Genomic DNA, 25107 nt, shown 5'->3' with positions numbered 1-25107 from the left:
AAAATCAAATGTGGCTCGTTTTATGATGGGTTCGGTTTAAATTTTGTGTTAGTGAAAGATAAAAATATGCAAAGAGAACTTTTATACAGATTTTGTAAAATGTTTATGAACAATTCACATTAATGAGATTACAAAACTCACTTCCAAATCATCACTGTAATGAGCTAAGCTACCTCTAACACAAATGCAAAGATGTTCGCAAGCCTTAAAGCCACCTCTGTGAATATATGTATGATCTTCAAAACCAATTTGTTCCATCTCTCATACTTCCTCAACCTGCAAAAACCATGAATATACAGAGAATTAAGCCAAATGAAAACCATACAAGTACTAGGAATCATGAAGTTTACCTGAGGAAGGCTCATAAGCTCAAGAACAGCTTTAGTAGGTGTAAGTTCGTTATCGATTATCTTAGCTACGGCTGTCAAAACCGGAAGCTTCACGTTGTATTTCTGTGCTAATGCTATCACTGCTCCAGCAGTTGCTACACCTTCTGCAACCTGTGCCATCGGTAGTCACTGATTCATGAGTGTTTCAGATTCGGTTTCAGCAATAGACAGGAAGACCAATGAGAAAACACGCACCTGATTCATGGAGCTTAGTATCTCATCTAGCGTCTCCCCTGACCCTAACCTGACTCCAACTGTTCTGTTTCTTGAGAGATTGACGAAGCAGGTAAGCATTATGTCCCCAGTTCCTGACAAGCCGGTTATGGTTGTTGGCTTTGCCCCCATCTTCATACAAACAAGACAACGAGATCAAGAAAATGCAGCCGAGTTGAATTTACTATGAAGCTATAGATAGACACGTAATTCAGTTTTACTACCTTTGTGGCTAACCATCTTATCTCTGAACAACCTTGTGATACAAGAGCCGCCATAGAGTTGTTACCGAGTTGCATCCCATCAACGATTCCTGCAGCTATCGCTAGAACATTCTTCAGGGCACCAGCAATTTCCACGCCTGTAACATCACTGGAATGATCAGAGGTTACAAGCTGAGTGCACAAAACCCCCACGAAGAATCAAGAAATGGACCATTAGATCGCAGTCACTAACATCACTTGAAAATGTTGTACCTGGAAGTGTTTATCCTCAAGTAGCTAGAAGCCAGAAGCTGCTGAACGGCATTAGCCAATTTCTTATCTTTAGAGGCAACCACCATCGCTGTTAACCAATCAAATACAAAAACATTCAGCATTACTACATCACTCTACTTTCACTAAACGAAACGAGAATATGACTCTAACCAGTAGGCAAATTGTTCATCAGCTCCAGAGCAAAAGAAGGACCAGAAAGCGCAACAAAAGGCTGCCGAGGATTCTTCAACGCGGTGGGGATTATCTGAGACATCATCCTAAGAGTATTAAGCTCAAGACCTTTGCTAAGAGATATAAACGGCAATCCTGGATCAACATAATCAGAGATCCCCTCTAGAAACACTGAGCTGAACTGCAATAACAAGCCACATCAATCATCAGAGCATACAATCAAACCAACAAAATAAAAAAAGAAAACTCAAATGTGGTTAAAACCTGAACAGGCACAGCATGGAGGCAGTAATCAGCATCAAGCAAAGCAGCTTTAGCATCAGTAGTGGCGATCACATTCTCAGGTAGCTTATGCTCAGGAAAGTACTTACTAGTAACAAAATCAAGAAACCTCACATCCTCACTACAAAACTCCTCAAGCATTCTTGAATCATTTTTATGTTAAATTAACGTTGTAAAGTACCAGTTATGGTGGTTCTTGTTGATAGATTCGCACACAAAGGAGTCACGCACTAGCATGTTAACCTCTAACCCTTCCTTCCTCCCAGCTACATGCGCAGCCATTGCTGTACCAAACGAACCTCCACCAAGTACCACAACCTAAACAAGAAGAAAGTTTGAATCAAACCGGAACAAGATAACCATAGGTTGAAGATTCTGTTATTCAATTTGGATTAAACCGGAATGAAATGAGATAACCAGAAGATTGATAGCAAACCGTACCTTGCGAGTGCGTTCGAGGACATCGGTTTTGGCCTTGGCGCGCAGGGAGCGTGACCATCGGACTATCTTCTCCCACGCGATGCGAACCACTTTGCGCTGGTCTTTGGTGAGATTGGCGTCAGGCGAGTCAGGTTCGGGGAAATTCGGGGAGGAGACGCAGCGGAGGAAGGTGGCGTTCGTGTGTTTGAGAGGCGGAGGATGTTTCCCGGCGAAGTGGAGGTCCAAGCACGCGGGTTGAAGGGAGGCCGCCATTGTTCGCGGAGGTTTGAGAGGAGAGGACGAACTAAACCCAACCAATCGGAGAGATATTGAGAGTGAGAGAGAGAGAGAGAGAGCTTGTGCTGGTGGGTCCTTTGCAGTTATCCTTGGCCCATATACAAGACTAAAATGGGCCTTCTCTTAATGGGCCTAAGGCAGGCCTAGATGGAAAGCATATCAAACATCAGCTTCCAGCCCACAAAAATAGATAAATAAGAAAAAGGTCCTGGAATATATCATTCATCAAATAATAAAACAAAACTTTAACTTTAACTTCATCCCCTAGAAACTAATCTCTAAAAATCATAATCACTAAACATTAAATTCTAATTACGGGCTTTAAAATAATCGGCCCATTAGTCTCTTCTCGTTATGGGCTTACTAACCCATTATAAAAGAATGATAAAATAGAAAATAGCGATTAATTTTCACACTTTAGAGCTTAAACCTCTGCCCTAGCGTCTTCGTCTTCTACACCGTCGTCGAATCCGATTCGCTCCGGCGAACTAAGCGGACGCCCCGCTTCTCTACCTCCGACAATGGCGAACCGCACGGACCCCTTAGCGAAGAACATAAGAGGCACGAACCCGCAGAACCTCGTGGAGACGATCGTGCGGAAGAAGATCCACGACCACACTTTCTGGAAAGAGCAGTGCTTCGGTCTCACGGCGGAGACGCTCGTCGACAAAGCTATGGAGCTTGACCACGTCGGCGGAACCTGCGGCGGTAACCGAAAGCCCACTCCTTTCCTCTGCCTTGTGCTGAAGATGCTGCAAATCCAGCCTGAGAAAGAGATCGTCGTTGAGTTCATCAAAAACGATGATTACAAGTATGTTTTCTTACCAAAGCTCTTGTCTTTTGTCCGTATAGCGTTCTGGGTGTTGTAAAGTTTGGTTTTTTAGATGATTTACTCTATTGGGTTTCTGTAGATATGTTCGTGTGCTTACCAAAGCTTTTGTCTTTTGACCCGTATAACGTTTTTGGGTGTGGTAAAGTTCGTGTCTTGAGATGATTTTGGGTTTCTGTAGATATGTTCGCATTCTTACCAAAGCTATTGTTTTTTTTGTCTGTATAATGTTTTGGGTGTAGTAAAAGGTCAAGTCTTGAGTTTGATTTTGTGCAGATATGTTCGTGTTCTTACCAAAGCTATTGTTTTTTGTCTGTATAATATTTTGGGTGTTGTAAAAGGTTAAGTCTTGAGCTTGGTTCTGTTGCAGATATGTTCGTGTTCTTACCGAAGCTCTTGTCTTTTGTCTGTATAATGTTTTGGGTGTTGTAAAGGTTAGTTATTGAGTTTGGTTTTGTTGCAGATACGTTCGTGTGCTTGGTGCGTTTTATCTGCGTCTCACTGGCTCTGACGTTGATGTGTATCGTTACCTTGAGCCTTTGTACAATGACTATAGGAAAGTGAGGCAGAAGCTAGCTGATGGAAGTAAGTTTAGTTTTTTTGTTAAATGGATTGAAGTGTTGATTGGTTTTGTTCACTAACGAGTTTTATTTATCTCACTAGGATTTTCGTTGACACATGTGGATGAAGTCATTGAGGAGCTTCTAACCAAGGATTATTCTTGTGATATTGCAATGCCACGGTTGAAGAAAAGGTTTGTTCTCTTTTTGTGCGTTTAAATGTAGCTGAATGCTAGCTTTTGGTGAGATGTTAATCTGTTACTTGTGATGATAGGTGTACGCTGGAGCAGAATGGTGTGTTGGAGCCGAGGAAGAGTGTTTTGGAAGATGATTTTGAGGAAGAAGAAGAGAAGGAGGAGAATGAAGGGATGGCTGGTGGATCTGAAGATGAGAAGGTCACTGTTTTTACTCTTGCAGTAGTTTTTATTTAGCAGCTCAATGTTGACACCAACTTCTTTGTTTACAGGATGATCACCGTAGGAGTCCTGAAAGAGAAAGAGAGAGGGACAGGAGACGTGACAGTCATAGACACAGGTATCTGGATCCTTGCCCTTTGCTAGATACCATCTCTAAAGATTTTTTTATCCTTGGGATATGTTTGTTGCTTAAGATTGTGGAAGCTGTTTGATCTGGCTAATTCTCGCGCATTATGTCTTTTTAGAATGTCTGTTTCCTCTATGGCATTTCAAGCCATCAGCGGTTTGCATACAGCTTCCGAAATTGAAACTGTGGAGATCCGTACAGGTTTCACTGTACTGGCAGTGTACAGTGAAAAGCTTGATGGATCAAACATTCTTATATATAGCTTAATTATTTGACCATAGCTTTGTTGTTTGTGTTATGATTGTTGTGGAGACCTGAGTTGGTTGTTTCATGAGTTATAGTTTGACCATAGCTTTGTTTGTTGTTGGTGTCAGGGATCGTGATTATGATAGAGACTATGACATGGACCGAGACTATGACAGGGACCGTGGGCGTGGTAGAGACCGGGATAGGGAGAGAGATCACTATAGAGGCCGTGATAGGGAGAGGGAACGAGACAGAGAAGGGGACAGAAGAGACAGGGCAAGGCGTAGAAGTAGAAGCAGAAGTAGGGATCGTAAGAGGCGCGATAGTGATGATGACCGGGACAGGGAGGAACCAAAGAAAAAGAAAGAGAAGAAGGAGAAGAAGATGAGGGAAGATGGGACAGATCATCCGGATCCTGAAATTGCTGAAGCTAATAAACTGAGAGCATCTCTGGGACTGAAACCCTTAAGATAAGCAGCTGAAGAAGGAGAAGACAACTTACAAAAACTAACTTTGGTTTTGGTTTTCGAATTTGTTCTGTATGAAGAATCTTTGATGTAAAACAAAAGGGTGTGTTCAGGTTACTGTGTGTTTAATGTCATCATATCTTTTGTGGACACTGTCGTGCATCAAAATGGATTCAAACAGTATCTGAAACGGCACCGTCATGGCTCTCTAGCTCATATATCAGCATCTGTAATTGTTTTGGTCAGGAGAAATGAGATGCAACATTCATTTCATTATGTGCCTATAATAACAACATTCTTCAGATTCGGGTATTTTGCCTAGTTTTTATATTGTTGACATGAAAAACAAATAAAAATATATTTTTGAAAAATATATCTGTACTTATCAAAGTCTAGTGTATATTAAAAAGTCTAGTGTGTACTAAAGCAAATGCCAGTGACAAAGGATCTCTTCTAATGTTAGTTAACCAATGACAAAACTATCAATCGCCTGTTATTTACACTATTAGTCGATCCCCGGTTAACAAAAAATCAAAAGGGGTTACGAACTGTTAGGTGGTGGCTTCATATTTGACAGAAGATAACGGCAGGTCGAGAAAATGGAAGCTGCAGCCGCCTGAACCGCCAAATTAGTCTCGCCATCTTTCCCACAACTGCAAATGGTATTTGTAGAACAAGAAAAGGTGACTAAACCATGTCTTTTTAAACGCTTCTGTTTGGTCTTAATTTTCCTCACCTTGCCTCATTCATCTGGCGTAGACCTTCGCTGCATCGTGACTGCATATCCTTCACGTGGTTTAACGTGCTTTCCTGCGAATTTCAAATACATTAAAACACCGCCTTGAGCTTAAGAACCATTCGGACTTGAAAACGCAGTAGATAATGTATATACGCACAAGATCTGTCTCTTCATCATTGAGACGTTTCTTAAACTCATCAAATTTCGCAGACCACTTCATCTTATGCGCCTTTGTTACTGTTTCATCACCAGAGGTACTTTCTTGGTTAGAAGAAGATTCTTTTGATGATGAGACGAGAAGTGGCAACTCCGCCTTCAAAGTATCATCAACTCTCTTCCTACTATCCTTCACAGCTGCAACAACATCATCATAAGGTCTCAGTCAACTTGAGAAGCCTCTCTGCTACATTTCTACAAAGACGCACCTGAAAGGCGTTCACTGAGGTCTTGGTGAAGAAACTCCAACCACTGTGAAGCTACACTAGCAGCTAAAAAAAGAAATAAACAATTTCTTTCCTTTTTAAACAAACCTAAACTGTTTTTTATTGGTAACAGTAGCAGCTAAAAAAGGAAATAAACATTTTTTTTTTGCCTTTTTAATCATTTCATTCCTGTTTCCACTTCTACAATGAGCTAATCATCATCATGCAATAATGTACACTAACATTTATCCTTCAGCTTCCAGATTAACTTTAATCAGTAATCTTAACTGCTTTTATTTAGAAGAACTGAAACATGATCAAATGCACTACCAACCTTCAACAGCAAGCAACTTGGCTTGTTCCGTGTTTGTCAAGGAAATTGCATGATCTGATACCTTAGAGGCTAACGCCCTATCTTCTCTATCTGAATCTCGAATCAAAGCTTCAAGAGCTGAGTAGACCTCTTCTTTACTCCTGACATGTTTAATGATCGCCGGTTTCAACCCCGCCAGCAATCCACTTGGCGGCGCGGTAGCAACAACATGCTGGTCCTTCTTCTTATTAGGGACTTGGTTTGTCTTGTTTGAAGAATCATCTCCTCTCCTCTTCTTACGCTTTCGCGGCCTCGACGCCACAGGTCCGCCCAAAGGCCCTGAGAGATAACCGTTCCGCTTCATTTCCATCCACTGCCGCATAGACTCTTGCCTTTCCAGTGCGCTACACATCTGATAAGGATGTGAAAGGGAAGCGTCACGCGGGATAACAACAACGGATTCAGTAACCTCATCAACGTGTACTCCTCCTCGTGTCTCGCAGTTAGTAACATCTTTCACGGTACGAGTCTCGGGCAAAGCGTTAGTAACTAATCTATCATCATCTTTAGCCAAAACAACGGCTGTAACAATTAAAAGGAGGAAACTTTGTAAGTGACAAAGATCAGTTCTTTAAATCTGAATTTGAATGTTATTCGAGATGTTGCAGTTTTAGAACCTGATTCATCTTTCTCGTCTGAACCATCTTCGTTACCGCGCTTGTCGCCGGAAAGCTGGGAAATTCGGAAAACCCAAGAGACAGAGAACAGAACCCATGAAACCAATTGCAACAAGAAAGCAAGATTTGAGGAAGAAGAAGAAGAAGAAAGCTTTAAAGAAGCAAACCCCAGGAATCGATGGCGGTTGCGACGAAGGCCCAGATGAAGTTTCTATCTTTTCGTCCATTTTTACACACCAGAGGTAGATCGATTTTCCAAAGAAAACCCAGAAGGAGTCCACTCCCACGAGAACGAATGGAGAAGGAAGAAGAAAGAAAGAAAGGGGCTTTTGAATTCAAATTTTGATAAGTGAACAGTTTTTTTTTCTTCTTATAAAGGTCTCGCGTTTTCGCCCCCTTTTATATTCTTATCGTGTAATATAAGAAACCCGGGTTTTAGCAAAATGTCATTTTAGCTTTAATCATCTAACTAGATTTTGACCCGCGCAGGCGCGCGGATGTATATTTTGAAAAATATGTTGATATTTGTTTTTCATGTAATTATTAGGATTTGGATGAATCCGAGGAACATAACCGATACCGATCCAAAGATATAGTACCAAACCCAAACATAAATTGATTAAATATTCTAATTATTCAAAATTTTGTTATTTAGAGAACCGAATCTGATCCGAACCGAAGTATTTGGGTATCCGAATTTATCTAAAAATAGATTTATATACTTATATATATTAATTATCTTTAGATTTAACGTATATAAAACATCAAAAATGATACTTTTAAATTGGTTTAAATACTTGAAAATATATATAGATAGTCAAAAGTAAATATCTGAAATAGTTAAAGTATACTCAAATCACTAAAAATACTTAAAATAATTATTGATTTCGTATCCAAAATTTTAAATCAATCCAATTGATATGTTAAGCTTAAGTATTATGACATATGTTTTTCTAATTTATACGTAATATATTATTTTATTTATACATTTTGAGAAATTTAAAATATATAATGATTTAAGACTTTAAAAATAATTTAAATTAGTTATCCAAACCCAAACCAAACCCGCAAAGATCCAAATCGAACTCAAACCAAAATTTAGAAACATTCTAATAAGGCTGAAATCTTTGACCCCGAAAACCCAAAATACAAACCGATCAGAACTAAACCCGTATGGGTATCCAAAAGCCCATCCCTAGTCATTATTATATATCGTATTTTATCATCATATAATTAATCGTATTTTATATGTACCATCATATAAGTAATCATATAATTAATAGTATTTTATACATACCATCATATAAATAATTACATATATTATATTTTTAAAACTTAATATGAAATAGGAAAACCATAATTTGAGTTGGTATTTCAAATTGGGCTTTGTATTATATTTTTCTTATATATATTGATAATATTTTTTTATAATGGTTATTGAAAAATAGTTTAGTAAAAATCCATTTTTGAATATATGTATATTTTTGAATCAATTTTTGATATAAATCAAATTTGAATTATTATTTTGATTTGAAATATGTATATAAAGTTTAATTTTGTTTTATGGTTAGTTTAGAAAAAAAAAATTTAGGGAATTAGATTGACCCATTTTGGTATATTTTAAAAGTGGCCTAGATAACTTTCAATTTTTTAAAAAAACATAAGCCCATTACTTTTTTTCTTAATACTACTATCCTTGTTTTCAAACAAAAATATTTTTTTTAAAAGACTGCAATCCATGTTTCCAAACACTCCAAATTTTTAAAAGTCCTATTCAAGTCTCCAAACACTCCAAATTTGTACTTGAGTTTTAATAAGATAGACTAGATACTGACCCGCCATTTCAAATGGCGGGTATTTTACCTATTAAAATGTCATTTTTCAATTTTAATATTATTTCTAATTAGATGAGGATGTGTTTCAATAGTCTATTTTCTAATATGGTTTTATTTTTATAAATTGTAATTCTAATTAGTGGAAGTATGTGTTTGAATAGTTTATTATCTAATATGGTTTTATTTTTATAAATTGTATTGTAATTTATTTGTTATTAGTAAAATTGTGTTTACACATATTGGACTTCAAATCCGTTGTTTGTTTAATTCTTAAATATATCACATATATTAATTTGTTTAGTTCTTAAATGTATAATCTCAACTTTAAAAATAAAACAGGCTTTTTATATTTTAAGTATAGATATTTTACACAAATTGGCATAATGGATTAATATATTTGTTTATCTCTTAAATGTATAATTCCTGTATAAAAAATAAAACAATATTTTTAATGATTTTCACTAAATATATTTTAAACAGAATGGGCCTAATGGGTTAACAATGGTTCAATTTGGACCTATCGAATGGGCTTTAAATTTATGTAAATCATTAAAGGTATTTAAAAAAAAAAACAATGGTATGTTTTGTAATTTCTTAAAAAAGTCAGGGGCATAATCATAAGAAGGATTTTGCTTTAATAGTATAGATTAGTTGACTACTTAAGTGTGTGTTTTTTTGTCTCTACCGTTTCAATTGCTCGGTTCGTTAGTGGTTATACACTTTATTTATACCAAACGCAAGTATAAAATCAGCATATACCAAAAAAAAAATATAATGTATTTCGTTTATATTGATATTGGTTTTATATATAGTTTCTTTTTAGAACAACACAATTATATTAAGGCAGAAAATTCTCCATCCGAGCCTAATGATTTCTCCAGTTGATGATTCCCTGAACAATAATAGATCAAGTGTGTTCTTACTCCATCATTCTTTAGAATAATGTTGTTGATTTATCTTCTTACTCCAGTTACAAAACTTCTTTGTAAGAAACTGAATTAAATGCTAAAGAAATTTGCATGCAGACTAGGCATAGTGTATATATAACGTACCTCTTGTATATGGTTTCTCTTGTGAACAAAACATAATTATCTTATAGCATGATGTTTTTCTTGTTAACATCATATATCCATCACATAATGATTTACATCTCAAGATTCATCACTCTCCACGTGGGACCTTATTAACTAACTGTATATACAACTCCAAAACTTTGGTCTATATGAATTGGAGGTGTATTAGTTTGAGTGGCAATCATATAATATGCTACTCTATAACTATTGCAACTTATAGTGCTAAGATATAGAGAGAATTACTCAAACCTATTCACCAATACACATACACTACTATCTTGTTTGATATGTTTGTAGTATGGGCCAAACTTTCTTCATACCTTTAACTTTAACCAAGTAGATCTTGTTATCCTTTTATGTTTTTTGTTATTATGAGATCATTCTACTTTTTCATTTTACTATTCACTATTCAGTGAGTAAACTCTCGCATGTTATTTTGTAAAGAAAATGATCAAATATAAAGAAACCAGTATTATAACCGTAACAATTATATATTCAACATTTCATTAGGATTATTTTGTTTCTTGTTTAAGTTAGTTGAATTGAGACTGTGTGGTAATTGGCTACTCTCTTTGTCCAATGTAAAAAACTAACGAAATAATCTAATGCAACCTCACAAAACTTTAACCAATTATATTAACTCTTAAATTTAAATAGAGAGAAAAAAACATTTTCGAAGACAAGTTTAATAAATCGATTTCTCTCGGAGAAATTGAAACATGGATAATATTTGTAATATTTGTTTTTGAACATTTTTAAGGAAAAAATTGTAATATTTGTAATCTTTTTTTTGAAAGTTTGTAATATTTGTTTTTGAATATTTTTAAGGATAAATTTGTAATATTTTTTTTTTTTTGAAAGTTTGTAATATATGTATCCAGAATATTACAAATGATAAAATGCTTCAATTTGGAAGAGAATCGCTTTTTTTTTTTAATGCACGATTTGGTGCGATAACATTATTAGAAATATCTAAACAAAAACAGCAACAAATGTGATCGGATTTTCTATGATTAACATTTAACATGCATAAGAAACATACAAATCACATATCCATAGCTTTTAATTACTTTCTTAATACGCTGCGCAAACGACGTCGTGCCATCATCTTAAGACAGAAAAACGTCAAATCTGAATCTCTTTCTTTCGCTGTCCGAATCCGACAGATAGACAGAGGAGAGAGAGAAGGCGCGAACACACAGAGAGAAGGAGACGATCCCAAGACAGACAATGGACGATCCTTCGAACGCAAAATCCAACCAATGCCCACCTCCGACGTCAACACCCTTCCGGGGTCCGTACCACCGGCGAGCTCACTCAGAGGTTCAGTTCCGTCTCCCGGAAGATCTAGATCTCTCCGAACCGTTCGGAGGGTTCGAAGACCTCGGATCCGAGGATGACCTCTTCTGCTCGTACATGGACATCGAGAAGCTCGGATCCGGATCCGACTCGGCTGGACCCTCCGCTCCGAGATCCGATAACCCGTTTCCCGAGGCTGGGGACTCGAGGCCTAGGCACAGGCACAGCCTCTCGGTTGATGGTGGGTCTTCGACTCTGGAGTCTATCGAGGCGAAGAAAGCCATGGCTCCTGATAAACTCGCTGAGCTTTGGGTCGTTGACCCTAAGCGTGCTAAAAGGTTTCGCCTTTGACCTCAAAGTTCGTGTCTTTGTTTTTTGTTTGTTTCTTGTAATAATGCAAATTATCTGATGAAAAATTGAAATCTAGTTTCTGTTTAGTTCGTTAAGATCAATTTCGCGGGAAAAGGACAGTTTCTTTATGAGTTTTTTTGGTTGGTGTTGATATGTACGTTTTGATAGTTACGTGTGACATCACTTTTCTTTGACTCTGAGATAGAATCTCAACGGTAACTGAGTTTTTAGTTAGCTTTTGCTAAGTCTTTTTTGGGTGAGAGAGACCATGAGGGTCCCATAAGTATGTTCTTTTGTGATTATAATGGTAAGTCTAAATTTTTATGGCCATGCATCTCTTTCATGGTGATGTAGTGGCCCCCAAACTTTTTGAACTAGCTTTTTGGATGATTTGTTGTACATTCTTGTTTGGTTAGAGATCATATCTAATGGTGACTTTTATGTGTGTTGTACTTCTCATCTGGCTTGAAGAAAGTTTCATTTTGTAACATTCAAACTTTGGATATGCTTCTTTTTCACATTCCCTTTTAGTAATGAACTATATATTTTTGGACTAGCTTTTGTTTGATTTATGGGGTCATGCTTGTTGTAAAATCTTGTTTGGTTAGAGATCCTATCTAATGATGCCTTTTATGTGTGTTGTACTTCTCATCTGGCTTGAAGAAAGTTTCATTTTGTAACATTCAAACTTTGGAGATGATTCTTTTGCACATTACCTTTTAGAAGTCAATTAGATATTTTTGGGCTAGCTTTTGTTTGATTTGTTGGTTCAAGCTTGTTGTACTTTCTTGTTTGATTAGAGATCCTATCTAATGATGACTTTTTTGTGTGTTACTTCTCATTTGGCTTGAATAAGTTTTATTTTGTAACATTCAAACTAATGGAGATGATCCTTTTTTCACATTCCCATTTAGTAATCAACTATATAGAATTGAAAGTTAACATTTTCAAGTAGCTTTGGTTAGGAAAATTTTGGGCATTAGGTTCGCGTGTGATTTTGATATATTTTAATCTCAGAGTTTCTAAAATTGTGATGAAACCTCTAGCAGTGGCATGACTATTCTAAACTCCATAACACTAGAACTGGACACATTTAGCATTCTCTATTTGATTGATTAATGCTACAGTTCTCTAATCTTGTATGGTTCACTCTGGTGCAGGATAATGGCTAACCGACAATCTGCTGCTCGTTCAAAAGAGAGAAAGGCTCGTTATATAATGGAGCTCGAGAGGAAAGTCCAGACCTTGCAAACCGAAGCTACCACCCTCTCAGCCCAGCTCTCTTTGTTCCAGGTTTGTTATTACACACTTCATTAGTAGTAACATTACATTCTCTTCTACTGTGCCTAATAACTTGCTTCTTACAGAGAGACACAACTGGTTTGTCATCAGAGAACACAGAGCTCAAGCTTCGTTTACAAGTCATGGAACAACAAGCCAAGTTGCGAGACGGTAAGTAAACCTCTCCCCTCCCTTCTCTTCCTGTTTAAACGTTATTTTATCAATGATTCTTTCTTCCCTACACAGCACTCAACGACCAGCTGAAAAAGGAAGTAGAAAGGCTCAAATTCGCCACCGGAGAAGTCTCACACGCTGATGCTTATAACCTCCAAATGTCACACATGCAATACTCTCAACAACCACAACAACAATCCTTCTTTCAACATCATCATCAGCAACAACAACAAGCTGATGCTCAAAACTTGCAACAAATGACTCATCAGTTTCATCTCTTCCAGCCTAACAACAACCAAAACCCTCAGCTTATGCACCACGCTACTTCTAACCCCTCTGGTCAATCTCATTCCTTTGCGGAGGCAATGCATGAAGACCATCTTGGAAGGTTACAGGGGCTTGACATTAGCAGCTGTGGCAGAGGTTCGAACTTTGGTAGGTCTGATACCGTCAGTGAAAGCAGCAGCACCATGTGAAGCTTGCCCTTTGTTGATAAACCTTATTCTTTTGCTCTCCCTTGACCGTCGTCTGATTCATTTTTTTTTAATTCTGTAAAACTGGTTTCAAAGTTTCAATTTAGAGACCACAGGTGTTTTAACTTGTCTGATTTCTTCTTTTCATGATTCATCTGTATGTTATCTTGCTTCCTTCACTAGTTGCTTCTTCAATCATCCTTGTAAATGGTGGTTGTATTTGGATTTGGCTTTACCTCAAACCAGACAAGATATTGTTTTGTTTTACAAGGCTCTCACATCATAAAGTTACATATTACTTTTGCTTGAAGCACAAGTTTCTTAGGACTCCTATAATAACCCTAGCGTTTGAAACCACTCGACTCTTTTTTTCAGTTTCGTAAAACCACACTATGATTCAACTACTACAGACCAAGATAATTTCATAAAGTGTTCTAAAAATCGCTGTAGACGGCATTAGATATAAATAATTTTTTAAAAAATTGATCTAAACACTCAAAAAAATCAGTTTAGTCGTTCGTTTAATCAATAATCTCAAGCGTCTAGTTATCTTATTGAACATTGATTTCATCAGAAACTTATAAATATTTTGGAAAAGCCCACTTATGGTTACAAACTATAATAGGGTTACTTGTTAACAGAGTCTAGACACAAATGTTGAGGCCACTTTAACGGTACCCTAACTACCAAACAAAAAATTAAATACTCACATGAGAATTTCTGAACTATATCTTCAGAAAAGCTTAACTGAACTTCAGTTTATCTTGTGTCGGTTCAAAAGTTGGGTCATTGAAATGACTTTCTCTTTGGGACAGTGACCGTTCTTCAGGAATTTAGTTTTATGACCAGTCCCAACAGTTTTGGGGCAAGTAAGAGACAATCACCTTGTGATGGTTACTGAAAATGTGGTCCCTTTTGTTTTCTTTTGGGACATTCTGGATAGATCTCACGTGACCTTTTTTTTGTGGATACAATTTAACAGTTCGGTTTCTATTTGGTTTCAATCTAATTCTTGCTCTTCTTTCCTGCTTTAGTATAGATGAGAATGTAGATAGATGCATGATTGTAAGTTTAAGGCTTTTTGTGACAAGCAACTTAAGCATTTACACCCGTCCGATCATATTGGTAGCGAAGTGTGTAACACTGAGAATGACTCCCAGACTTTTAACTATTAAACAAACGAACTCAATCACTTGAAGATTCTTTGTCAAGAACATCTTACCCAAATAAGGTAGTTTTCAAAAAGTGAAGCTTATCCCATTATCTATCTTTAATACTGTATATATATCATACATGTACCAGCTTGTGTTGACTAGCAACTAATCTATCTTGTTGGGATTTTATTTTGAAAATATTGACACCAACATCCACTAAACAAACTGAATTTCCCGGAAGAAGAAACCTCATTTTTACATTATCAGAGAATCATGAAGGAGCCTAGTTAAAAACGAACCATATATGGCTATGTTACGTTGATCACTTTTTAGACATAGAAAAGTAGCTAATAAAGGGCCACGAAAATGACGTATCATAAAATTGCATGAGAGGAGCCTCACACGTCAAGGGCCTCTTGCATGTGCTTGTAACATGGTAGGACCATCTAAATGACCACTTACTAAATTCTCTTTTATTAATTGAAGTGGCCTCACTGGTCAAATGCATAAATAGCTAAGCGAAATAATATCAGAAATCAAATCCCAAATTTAAAACTTATCACTTAATATTTTCTCTTTGATTCATTATAGTGACCTCTCTAGTCAATGCATAAATAGCTAGGCCAAATAATATCAGAAATCAAACCCCAAAACCAAAATTTATCAATATCACTACATCCCGATTCCAATGTTCTCACATTAACCTTAAAGATTAGCACTGTGTAAATGGATCAATAACAAATAAAGATTGCATCATAAATGTTCTGAACTAATACTAGTTTTGAACTGACATCTCATAAGTTTGTTAAAAAAATTGTAAGTAGCTTTGAACATACTGAAGTCGTTAATTTGTATACTCTTCAACACAAATAAAATATATGATCATATGACCAACGCAAAACGATGAAAGAAGCCAAAGTGTTAGTAGTTTAATGCTATTGTAATGAATTAATTAGTTCTTATTTTTTTAGTTCAAACCCTTTTTAGTATAAAATGTTTTTAAATCTGAATTTTCAAAAGTTAAAGAGATTAAAGATCTAATATCCAAAACTTCCAGAATCTATATGGAAGAGACAAGTTAATAAAGACTTGCGAAATGAAGCATGTGGAAGTAGGAGCCACTTGATTAGTAATCACAGTTACTCTAACCGCAACATTTGCATGTGGCCACAACCTTCAAAGTCTCCTTGATCTTATACAATCATAAATACGAATATTTTCCTCTAATTTCCTAACTGTTTAGTTTTTTTTCTTATATATTATACAATTATAAATATAAATCTGGCCGCAACAAAAATCTATAAAAGATCAAATGACGATACTCAAGATAAACGGTGGCATACATTGTTGACTTTTACCGCTAGTTATCCAAACAAGTTACACATTGGCAATCTTGAATTTTAAGCTCCATTTCTTACGAGAAAACCTCATGTATATAACTGCATGAATGAATACCGAAACTGATAAGGACATACATTGGGATTTAACGAGAAATAACAGGCACAATACTCTCGCAAATTGGCTACAGAACACTTGAATAAAATATTTGAATGCCCAAAAAGGTGAAAGAAGAGGCACACCAATAATAATTTAATAAATAAACATTTTTTAACAATATTATCTCTTTGCCTCTATTATAAATTCCAAAACTTCTCTATATAAACTCAATCCCTCCACATTTGATTCCATATCACTCTCACATTTCTCACCTAATCATATCCAATACTCAAAACCGAATAAACCAACCTCCTTCCTAAACAAAAACAAAAACAAAAATGTATATTATAACATCAAACTCCAAATATTCTATGATCTCAATATTATCCATACTCAGCTTATTATTCTCCCTCCAAGGAACTCATGGAGACTACGGAGGTTGGCAAAGTGGTCACGCTACGTTCTACGGTGGCGGAGACGCTTCCGGCACCATGGGTATGACCAAGAAAATAAAATATGCTTATGTTATCTAATAATAGCTAATCAAATATCTTATACGTGCGCATGTTAGCTAACATGTGAACTACCTACATATTTCAGGTGGAGCTTGTGGCTATGGGAATCTGTATAGCCAAGGTTACGGGACGAACACCGCGGCTTTAAGTACGGCTCTGTTCAACAACGGACTCACATGCGGTGCGTGCTACGAGATGAAGTGCAACGATGACCCGCGATGGTGTCTCGGTTCCACTATCACCGTCACGGCTACAAACTTCTGTCCACCGAACTTGGGTCTCTCCAACGACAACGGTGGGTGGTGCAATCCTCCTCTTCAACATTTCGACCTAGCCGAGCCAGCTTTTCTCCAAATCGCTCAGTATCGTGCAGGCATTGTCCCTGTCTCTTTCCGAAGGTCCGTTTTACTTGTCTTAATGCTTGGAACGCAAGTAACAATATTGTAGTTGTTTCATACCCTAATATATGCAGCTGCTTTAAGATTTTGGAGCTATAGGTAATTTAGTAAGAATTTAAAAAAAAATAAAAATAATAATTTATGAAATTTATGTTTGTGTAAATTTTATTCTTTTTTTAAAGTAGAGAACATAAGCTAATGTTTCACTTGTCTAGGCCAAGGGTTCTGTCCAGACACAAGCTTGTTCTTACCTTTGCAAACAAACAAGTTAAAAGAAATTTTTGTTCAACCAAAATGCACAAACAGGTCAAACTAAACTAAAGAGTTAAGATATGTTGTGTAAACACAGAGTACCGTGTATGAAGAAAGGAGGGATAAGGTTTACGATCAACGGACACTCGTACTTCAACCTTGTTCTGATCTCGAACGTAGGAGGAGCAGGAGACGTCCATGCCGTCTCGATCAGTGGCTCAAAAACAGGCTCCTGGCAAGCAATGTCTAGAAACTGGGGCCAAAATTGGCAGAGCAACTCTTACCTCAACGGCCAGAGCCTCTCGTTCCAGGTCACCACCAGCGATGGTCGGACCGTCGTTAGCAATAACGTGGCTCCTCCTAACTGGCAGTTCGGACAAACCTTCCAAGGCGGTCAGTTCTGAGTCCACACATCATCCTCTCTATGTTTTGTGGTGCTGGTGTGGCTGCGTATTGCTGAGGTGGCTCGTATGCACCCGCTAGACTTAGCCTTCTTCCCTTTTTTTGTGTGTCTTTTGTTTACGAGTTGTTGCTTTCAAGTTTCAACGATTGTATTTGTCGTGCCTAAAAGGAGACAAGTTTTTTTTTTTTACATGTTTATTGAACTTAGCCTTTTGGCGTCAATTAATAAACCAAATTTATATTAGAATATCTCAAACTTTTTTTATATATTCCTAAAACAGAAAGTTGAATACTCTAAACTATACCTCTATATATGATAAAATCATTCTAATTTTTAGAAGCAAAAAATAGATAAACTTTATTATATATGCATAGAATAAAATTCATCTACGTAATAGAGTTTTATTTTTTAAACGAACCTGCATATAGACAAAGAGCATTTTAACTTTGGAGTCAAGTCAACGGTCGGTAAGTCGATAACCGCGTGAAAGGATATAGCATCTTCGTCTCTGTTCTTGATCTTTGTTTTCACAAAAGGCAAGATTCACGCCAGAGACGTACTTTGCTTTCACATAATTAAGTTATGGAGTGTGACGGCAAAGAAGTTGCTTTCAAGTTGTCAGAAAATTGCGTTCTCAAGATCGTTAAAGGCGACATCATCGAGTGGTCCGTAGATGGCTCATCCGATGCTATTGTGAGTTCTCTTTCTCGTCCTCTCCTCTTCTGTTAGACCAGGTTATAGAGTTACACTAAAATACATAAGGTCACGGTTTAGAAAATCAGAATCTTGATACTAGATTGACATTCAGAAGGTTGATTCCTTTTGACGCCTTAATGGTATTTTAAGTTTGAACTTAGAGATTATAGAAACTTTGATTGCTTCAGGTTAATCCGGCAAATGAGCGTATGCTAGGTGGTAACGGTGCAGATGGAGGTACTTCTCTTCAATATAATTTTTTTTTTTGCCATAGATGGGATCTAACTTCTAAGTACTTCATTTAAAAAGCCATTCATGATGCTGCTGGGCCACAGTTGAGAGCAGCATGTTATGAAGTCCCAGAAGTTATTCCTGGAGTCCGTTGTCCCACCGGAGAAGCAAGAATCACACCGTGGGTTTTGACATTTCACATTTTTTCTTTTATTGTGTATGCTTCTGCGTTTTTAGCTTGTTGATTGTTTTCTGTGTTGTAGAGGTTTCAACTTGGCGGCATCTCATGTGGTTCACACTGTTGGCCCAGTCTATAATGCGGAGAAGAATCCTAAGAAACTCTTAGAAAATGCATACAGGTAAAAAATAAAAGAGCAAGAAAAATGCATTTTAGTGTGTATAGTAAAGTATTTGTTTCTGTTCTTCACTTATGCTTTCTCATTTAGATTGTGTATCTCAATATTTGTTTTGGTAACAGGAACAGTCTAAGAGTGGCTAAGGAGAACAACATCCAGTACATTGCATTTACGGCCATATCTTGTGGAATTTTCAGGTAAATTTATAGATATTAGTAAGAATCAGGAACTTGATGTTTGTCTTGTTGGTAAAACGTTTTCAAAGATTTTTTCTAATGTTGTGAATCATCTTTAGAGAATGAAAATTTCACATGATATGAAACCTTTTTTTTTCTTTATCTGATTAATTGTTAGGTATCCTTTGGATGAAGCTGCTTCTATAGCTATCTCCACGGTTAAGGAGTTCGGTAAAGATTTCAAAGAGGTAAATTAATTGCCTTCAAACTACAGTTAGTTTCATTTGCATTAGCAGGATCAGTCGTAGGCATTAAAAAATGAAACATTAGTGTCAGCTCCCAAAATTTAAGTAGACTAGGTAATAACCCGCGCCTTTCGCGGGATGTGATTATTAGTTTCGTTATTTTTAATAAAAGATAACATTAAATTTGTTTAATCTGGATATTGGCTAGGTCTTACGTTTTTTTTTTTGTTTTTTAATCTTCTAAAATATGACTATTATTTTAAATTAATATTCATTTTAGTTTATTCGGTTAAAATGTAAGATAAAATTAAAATTAATTTAAAATAAAAAAAGACCTTGACATTAGTCATTTTTATCATATAAAGAAAATAAATTTATATCCGTAAATAGGGGTGGACACATATCAAATATTTGAGTATTTGGAAGCATTCTTGTCGATTCGATCTTTAGCCACCTAGATATTCGGTGACTCGGATATCCGAAATGTTTTAGAATTTTACAGAATATCCGATTTGATTCGTAAGTAAAATAAAATTTTAAAAATAATGTTTTATTACAAAAATAAAACATTGTATAACCTTTTAAATTCTAGTACCTAATATAATTAATTTAATTCATAAAAATATTGTAAAATTGATATAAAGTATAATATATATAACATATATATATATATATATATATATAAGTCTTTACATATATGTATATATATGCATATAACATATCGATTTAGATATATATTCCTAAAAATATTGGTACTTCTGATTTGCTTCTTTTTTGGATATTGTATTTTAGTATTTGATTTGTTTCGTAAAGTTTCAAATATCCAGATTTTTTGGTTCAAATCAAAAAGGATAATGAATCGAATCAAAATTTATGAATATTTTGCTCAATTTTATCCGTAAACAATAAAAATAATATATATATATATAGTTTGGCTTTTGATTCGTTATCTATTTTTATTCGAACCAACAAATCTAGAGTTTTATTGGAACCATGTATGTGAGTTTTATATTAAAAAAAAAACACAAAGTACATAGTGTGAACACATTTATGATTATAGTGTGAACGCGTTAGCATATTTATTATCAAATTATTGTGAGGCTGCCACGTGTCTATTATAATGTGAATGCATTTATTACAATGCTTCTCTTTTAATATATAAAGGATTATATATATATATATATATATATATATATATATATATATATATATATATATATAGACTGACCTGTCTCCAAACTGATTAAGTAGTTTCAATCTTTATAACTTTTAGACTCAACCCTACCGTTATTGTCAGTGAGTAGTCTTTGGTCTGAACTAAGAAATGCTAAAAGTCCAAGAAAACTCTCTTCAAACAAGTGTTGGATCTTTTCTCAGGTACATTTTGTTATGTTCAGCGATGATACATACACGATGTGGGTGAACAAGGCAAAAGAGTTGTCACCACCTTCGTCGCAACAAGACCGAAGCTCCTCATCCACTTCGTCCAAGACAATCAAAACTGGATTCCTCAGTAAACTCAACTGCTTTTCCTAAATGTTTTAGGAAAAACAGATCTCATCTCATCTCATCTCATCATGTAGAAAACTTGTAACCCTTCTCATACTCTCATCAAACAATAAGGGCAAGGCTTTGAGAAAGAAAATAAATTGAGAGTTCTTGGTCATCTCTCATCAGGCCCATAACCAGGCCCATTAAAACCATTTCTCTTAACACCTTCTTTAGCATTAATGGGCCTATTTTTTCGGCCGAGGAGTCAGATGAGACGAATCTGGTTGACCTGTGCAGTGGGAAGCGTCAGTCTTCCAAAACTGAATTCGAGCTCGGGAGCTACTCTCATCCTCGCCGTTAAAACTTTCCACACCGCCGCGTTACGGTTACGGAGCCACTCGTCTTCGTCCCGAGTGATAACAGTCTCATCCATGGCTTCTGGAGCTGTATTCAGTTTATCCGATTCGAGTATTCTCAAAATCGTTAAAGGCGACATCACTAAATGGTCCGTCGATGCGTCCTCCGATGCTATCGTAAGCCTCTCCTTTCTCTCGATCAATTCAAACCCTAACTATGTGCATCCAAGCCGAAAGGTTCACTAGCTTTTATGCTCTGAACAATGTATTATTTGATAAATGATCACTGTGAGCTAGACTCGATAGGATTTGGTGATATTGTAAGCATCACCTTCTCGATTCAGTACTTCTAGAATGTATGAATTGATTCGCGAATTCGTATATATAAGCCGAATGCTTCATTAGCTTATGCTATGAGCTGAGTCGTTCTTTGATTCGATAGAATTTGATCAGTTCTTGAAATATGGATAACTCTTGTATCACTCACATAGAACACATTATAATCAAGTCTCTGCTAGTGATTCACCGTTACGTTTGACTTACAGTATGTTTGTTCAGGTGAATCCAGCAAATGAGAGAATGCTAGGCGGTGGTGGTGCAGATGGAGGTGCTTTTTACAAAACCTGCCTTCTTTAATAATCTCTAAATCCATTGTCATTTCGTTGATTGTATCTGTACAAACTGTGTGGCAGCAATACATAGAGCTGCTGGGCCACAGCTGAGAGCAGCGTGCTATGAGGTCTCTGAAGCTCGTCCTGGAGTCCGTTGTCCATTAGGTGAAGCAAGAATCACTCCGTGGGTTTACTCTTTTTGCTTCTTCTCATGTTTAATAAGTGTAAGAGATTTTGAATTTTGGATTGTTGATTGATGAACATAAATGGAACAGGGGTTTTAACTTGCCTGCATCACGTGTGATTCACACCGTTGGACCTATCTATGACTCAGCTCTCAACCCTAAAGAATCCCTCACCAACTCTTACAGGTAACCGCAGTTTCTCTTGTTCTGCCCCTAATCGACTTGTTTCTTCTAGACATATATACCTTAGTTCATCTCTCTGTCTGCTACAGAAATAGTCTGAGAGTGGCTAAGGAAAACAACATCAAGTACATTGCATTTCCTGCCATATCTTGTGGAATTTACGGGTAATCTTTTTTCTCATCCAGATACTTAGAGACGTTCTATTGTTTCTCTAGTTAGTTTTGCTCTTAGAAAACATTTTATGTGCAAAGTAAAAAAGGAAAACTTGTGTACTGAATGTATTGTCCTTGTTGTTGTTAGATATCCTTTTGATGAAGCTGCTGTGGTCGGTATATCAACCATCAAAGAGTTCGCCAATGACTTTAAAGAGGTAATGGTTGCTTCTCTCCTCCATATTGTCCACACTTCCATGGATTCAATGCAGTAACTGACACCTTTTTACCAATCTCCTATTCGTCATTAGGTGCATTTTGTTTTGTTCGCCGAGGATATCTATAGCGTGTGGGTAAACAAAGCTAAAGAAGTGCTACAAAAAGCTTAAGCTTCCCTCTGCACGCAGCCAAAGTATGCTCAAGTAGACATGAATTGAAAAAAATTGCTATGTGTGTTAGTGTGATGATAGCCTTGTGATATTCCACACAAAGGAGACATTTCCTGTTTCTGTTGTGTGATGAGAGACTTGTGATTGTCCGTAAATGGTTATGGTTTTTAAGGTTTGTCTTTTGCTTTATACGTTTTTGTTATACCAAACAGGTACTACAGATCAAGCAACTTGGTTGCGAGTTAAAAATTAATAACGTAAAATTATTGATTAAAATGGATCTAAGATGTATAACAAATATTGAGGAATTATAAATTTAAGATGAATTTCAACAACAACAAAAAAACAAGAGGGAAAATGATAGGTTGTAATAAGATGATTCAAGACTGAAAGAGAAATAAAGCCCAACTAACTAAAAGAGAATAAAGCCCAAGCCCAATAGCTCTCGAAGCCCTAAAAGTAAGCAATAAATCATCTTCACTGTAACCAGTCGTCGTCAGGAAGAGAGTAAACCCTAGCAGCAGCTTTTCAGCTCACGAGGAGAAGAGATCGCAGCCGCGTATCAAAGAAGATGGTATTTTCGTGTGTCTTCTATAGTCTTTTGCTTAGATTAGATTTATAAATTGAGTAGCTCATCATCATCAATCGTCATTGTTGTTGTAGACTTTCAAGCGCAGGAACGGAGGGAGAAACAAGCACAACCGAGGCCACGTCAAGCCAATCAGATGCTCCAACTGCGGCAAATGCTGCCCCAAAGTAAGCACTACCAAATCGCTTTCTTCATTCTATAGAGTTAGATTTGATTTATTGTGGTGGTGGATTAGGACAAGGCCATCAAGAGGTTCATAGTGAGGAACATCGTGGAGCAAGCTGCCATTAGAGATGTTCAGGAAGCCAGCGTCTACGATGGTAATCTTTTTAATTTCCTCTCTCTACATTAAAAAAAATGTGGGATGTGTATTAGCGTATAAGATTGTCTGGTTCAATGTTGGTTCATTGGTTATTGTAAAATTGTTATTGAGTCTGTAAACCGGATTAAACCGGAGTCTAGTTACTTTAAATGTGTGTGAAATTGAATTGTTGGTAATGTGTAGGGTACACGTTGCCTAAGCTGTATGCGAAGACACAGTACTGTGTCTCATGTGCGATCCACTCTCACGTTGTTCGTGTCCGTTCCCGCACTAACCGCAGGGTTCGTACTCCCCCTCCACGTTTCGTCAGACGCAAGGTAAATAATCTCTTCCTCTTCCTAAGTTTAGAACACAGTTGAATCTTGCAATAACCAAATTTCTTGTTATAGTTTAGTTGTTTATTATTTTGTGTTAATTGTTTTAATGAATAATTTTTTACTTATTGGGTTTTTTAAAAATTATGGTTTTATCAGGAGGATGCGCCCAAGCCTGGACAACCTGGTCAGGCTCCTCGTCCTGCTGGAGCTGGAGCAGCTGCACCGCGTGCCTGAAGCCTCTTCTGCATATCTTTGTTTCAGCTTTTGAAAGCTTTTCTGTTTTTGTTTCGCTTATTATGTTTGGTTCAGTTACTTGATACTACTACTCACAATTTGAATCTCAAAAGCTGTTTTTATTAGTGGTTGTTTCGACTTTGATTATATTTCAAACCTCTTTTGTCTTGTTTTGCTGCAACAGATCAATGCTCTTTTCAGTTTTCCCCGTCTGTTATTTTCATTTCTTCAATGATCTGCCATTACAGGCTCTAACAAAGACATACTATATTGAGAAAGTCCATTTCCTTCTTTATAATGCTTCACGAGTTACAGTATTGCCTTAGATACTGACTCCTACTTTTGTAGTTTTCACTTCTTCATCATTTTTTGTTCTCACTTTCTTCTAGTAACTAGGTGTCAAGCTCCATGGTCATGTGTGTATCAGTATCATATTCCTCGGACTAAAAGAGGTGGCAAGAGACCTAAACGGACCTTACCGGGAAGAGGAGGTGGCACATGGAAAAGCACTAGTGGGAAAGAGCCGATCATGGATAAAGACAAGAAGGTGGAAGGTTACATACAGAATCTCGCGTACTACAAGGATGTGAAGAACAACATCCGTTGGAAGGTGACGTCACTCAACTGCAGGGCTTTATGATTGACACTAATGAACTACTTAATGTGGAGGTGACGTCCCTCAACGACATTTACAACAAGCGGTGCTCAAGCTCAAGATGTAGGAAGACTTGCGGCTCAAGTCATGTGTGTACTTCCGATTAAGTTTCTGTCTGTGCGTTGACCTAAGAGTCATCTTAGATTGTCGTTTGAGTTTGTTTGCTTAACTTTCTGTGCACGAAAACGATTCTAGGGCTGTTCGTTTGG

At 36.6% G+C, this 25107-nt stretch overlaps 8 protein-coding genes across 10 annotated transcripts; 6 read left to right on the top strand and 2 right to left on the bottom strand.

Annotated features, from left to right (window-relative positions):
- Nucleotides 1–65: 65 nt before the first annotated feature.
- LOC106447514 (glycerol-3-phosphate dehydrogenase [NAD(+)] 2, chloroplastic) lies at nucleotides 66–2331 on the bottom strand. Its single transcript, XM_013889451.3, has 9 exons — nucleotides 1994–2331; nucleotides 1734–1870; nucleotides 1535–1640; nucleotides 1250–1451; nucleotides 1079–1166; nucleotides 827–974; nucleotides 585–734; nucleotides 351–500; nucleotides 66–276 (listed from the first exon to the last, which is right to left on the bottom strand). Exons 1-9 carry the CDS (start codon nucleotides 2243–2245, stop codon nucleotides 262–264), a joined length of 1248 nt encoding a protein of 415 aa, XP_013744905.2. The 5' UTR covers nucleotides 2246–2331; the 3' UTR covers nucleotides 66–261.
- Nucleotides 2332–2666: 335 nt separating this feature from the next.
- On the top strand, nucleotides 2667–5097 carry LOC106447515 (pre-mRNA-splicing factor 38-like). The gene is made up of 6 exons (XM_048778662.1): nucleotides 2667–3080; nucleotides 3562–3683; nucleotides 3762–3852; nucleotides 3933–4053; nucleotides 4125–4192; nucleotides 4576–5097. Exons 1-6 carry the CDS (start codon nucleotides 2791–2793, stop codon nucleotides 4919–4921), a joined length of 1038 nt encoding a protein of 345 aa, XP_048634619.1. The 5' UTR covers nucleotides 2667–2790; the 3' UTR covers nucleotides 4922–5097.
- Nucleotides 5098–5321: 224 nt separating this feature from the next.
- Nucleotides 5322–7292, bottom strand: LOC106448948. Its single transcript, XM_048778239.1, has 5 exons — nucleotides 7233–7292; nucleotides 7066–7120; nucleotides 6410–6970; nucleotides 6079–6141; nucleotides 5322–6007 (listed from the first exon to the last, which is right to left on the bottom strand). Exons 1-5 carry the CDS (start codon nucleotides 7290–7292, stop codon nucleotides 5712–5714), a joined length of 1035 nt encoding a protein of 344 aa, XP_048634196.1. The 3' UTR covers nucleotides 5322–5711.
- Nucleotides 7293–11113: 3821 nt separating this feature from the next.
- On the top strand, nucleotides 11114–13849 carry LOC106447516 (bZIP transcription factor 18-like). The gene is made up of 4 exons (XM_013889453.3): nucleotides 11114–11610; nucleotides 12784–12916; nucleotides 12991–13075; nucleotides 13151–13849. Exons 1-4 carry the CDS (start codon nucleotides 11204–11206, stop codon nucleotides 13552–13554), a joined length of 1029 nt encoding a protein of 342 aa, XP_013744907.2. The 5' UTR covers nucleotides 11114–11203; the 3' UTR covers nucleotides 13555–13849.
- On the top strand, nucleotides 11833–24412 carry LOC106447518 (40S ribosomal protein S26-3). 2 transcript variants are annotated; one of them, XM_048778661.1, is made up of 6 exons: nucleotides 11833–11838; nucleotides 23350–23355; nucleotides 23445–23537; nucleotides 23606–23690; nucleotides 23876–24009; nucleotides 24166–24412. In XM_048778661.1, the coding sequence occupies exons 2-6, from the start codon at nucleotides 23353–23355 to the stop codon at nucleotides 24241–24243; spliced, it is 393 nt and encodes a 130-aa protein (XP_048634618.1). In that variant the 5' UTR covers nucleotides 11833–11838; nucleotides 23350–23352; the 3' UTR covers nucleotides 24244–24412. The 2 variants fall into 2 exon arrangements, with proteins under 2 accessions (XP_048634618.1, XP_048634617.1); XM_048778660.1 differs by lacking the exon at nucleotides 11833–11838 and having other exon boundaries at nucleotides 23212–23355.
- LOC106447517 (expansin-A8-like) lies at nucleotides 16360–17958 on the top strand. Its single transcript, XM_013889454.3, has 3 exons — nucleotides 16360–16637; nucleotides 16743–17055; nucleotides 17405–17958. Exons 1-3 carry the CDS (start codon nucleotides 16481–16483, stop codon nucleotides 17709–17711), a joined length of 777 nt encoding a protein of 258 aa, XP_013744908.2. The 5' UTR covers nucleotides 16360–16480; the 3' UTR covers nucleotides 17712–17958.
- LOC111215122 (macro domain-containing protein VPA0103-like) lies at nucleotides 18109–21127 on the top strand. 2 transcript variants are annotated; one of them, XM_022718419.2, is made up of 7 exons: nucleotides 18109–18403; nucleotides 18595–18643; nucleotides 18716–18818; nucleotides 18901–18996; nucleotides 19116–19190; nucleotides 19348–19417; nucleotides 20792–21127. In XM_022718419.2, exons 1-7 carry the CDS (start codon nucleotides 18293–18295, stop codon nucleotides 20948–20950), a joined length of 663 nt encoding a protein of 220 aa, XP_022574140.2. In that variant the 5' UTR covers nucleotides 18109–18292; the 3' UTR covers nucleotides 20951–21127. The 2 variants fall into 2 exon arrangements, with proteins under 2 accessions (XP_022574140.2, XP_048634616.1); XM_048778659.1 differs by lacking the exon at nucleotides 18109–18403 and adding an exon at nucleotides 18404–18521.
- LOC125608354 (macro domain-containing protein VPA0103-like) lies at nucleotides 21130–22970 on the top strand. The gene is made up of 7 exons (XM_048778657.1): nucleotides 21130–21438; nucleotides 21820–21868; nucleotides 21954–22056; nucleotides 22148–22243; nucleotides 22330–22404; nucleotides 22541–22610; nucleotides 22704–22970. The coding sequence occupies exons 1-7, from the start codon at nucleotides 21145–21147 to the stop codon at nucleotides 22779–22781; spliced, it is 765 nt and encodes a 254-aa protein (XP_048634614.1). The 5' UTR covers nucleotides 21130–21144; the 3' UTR covers nucleotides 22782–22970.
- Nucleotides 24413–25107: the final 695 nt, after the last annotated feature.

This window comes from Brassica napus, chromosome A4 (assembly GCF_020379485.1).
Source record: "Brassica napus cultivar Da-Ae chromosome A4, Da-Ae, whole genome shotgun sequence".
Classification (NCBI taxonomy): domain Eukaryota; kingdom Viridiplantae; phylum Streptophyta; class Magnoliopsida; order Brassicales; family Brassicaceae; genus Brassica; species Brassica napus.
The sequence above is the reverse complement of the archived record's forward strand: the minus strand, read 5'-3'. Positions and strand labels throughout refer to the sequence as shown.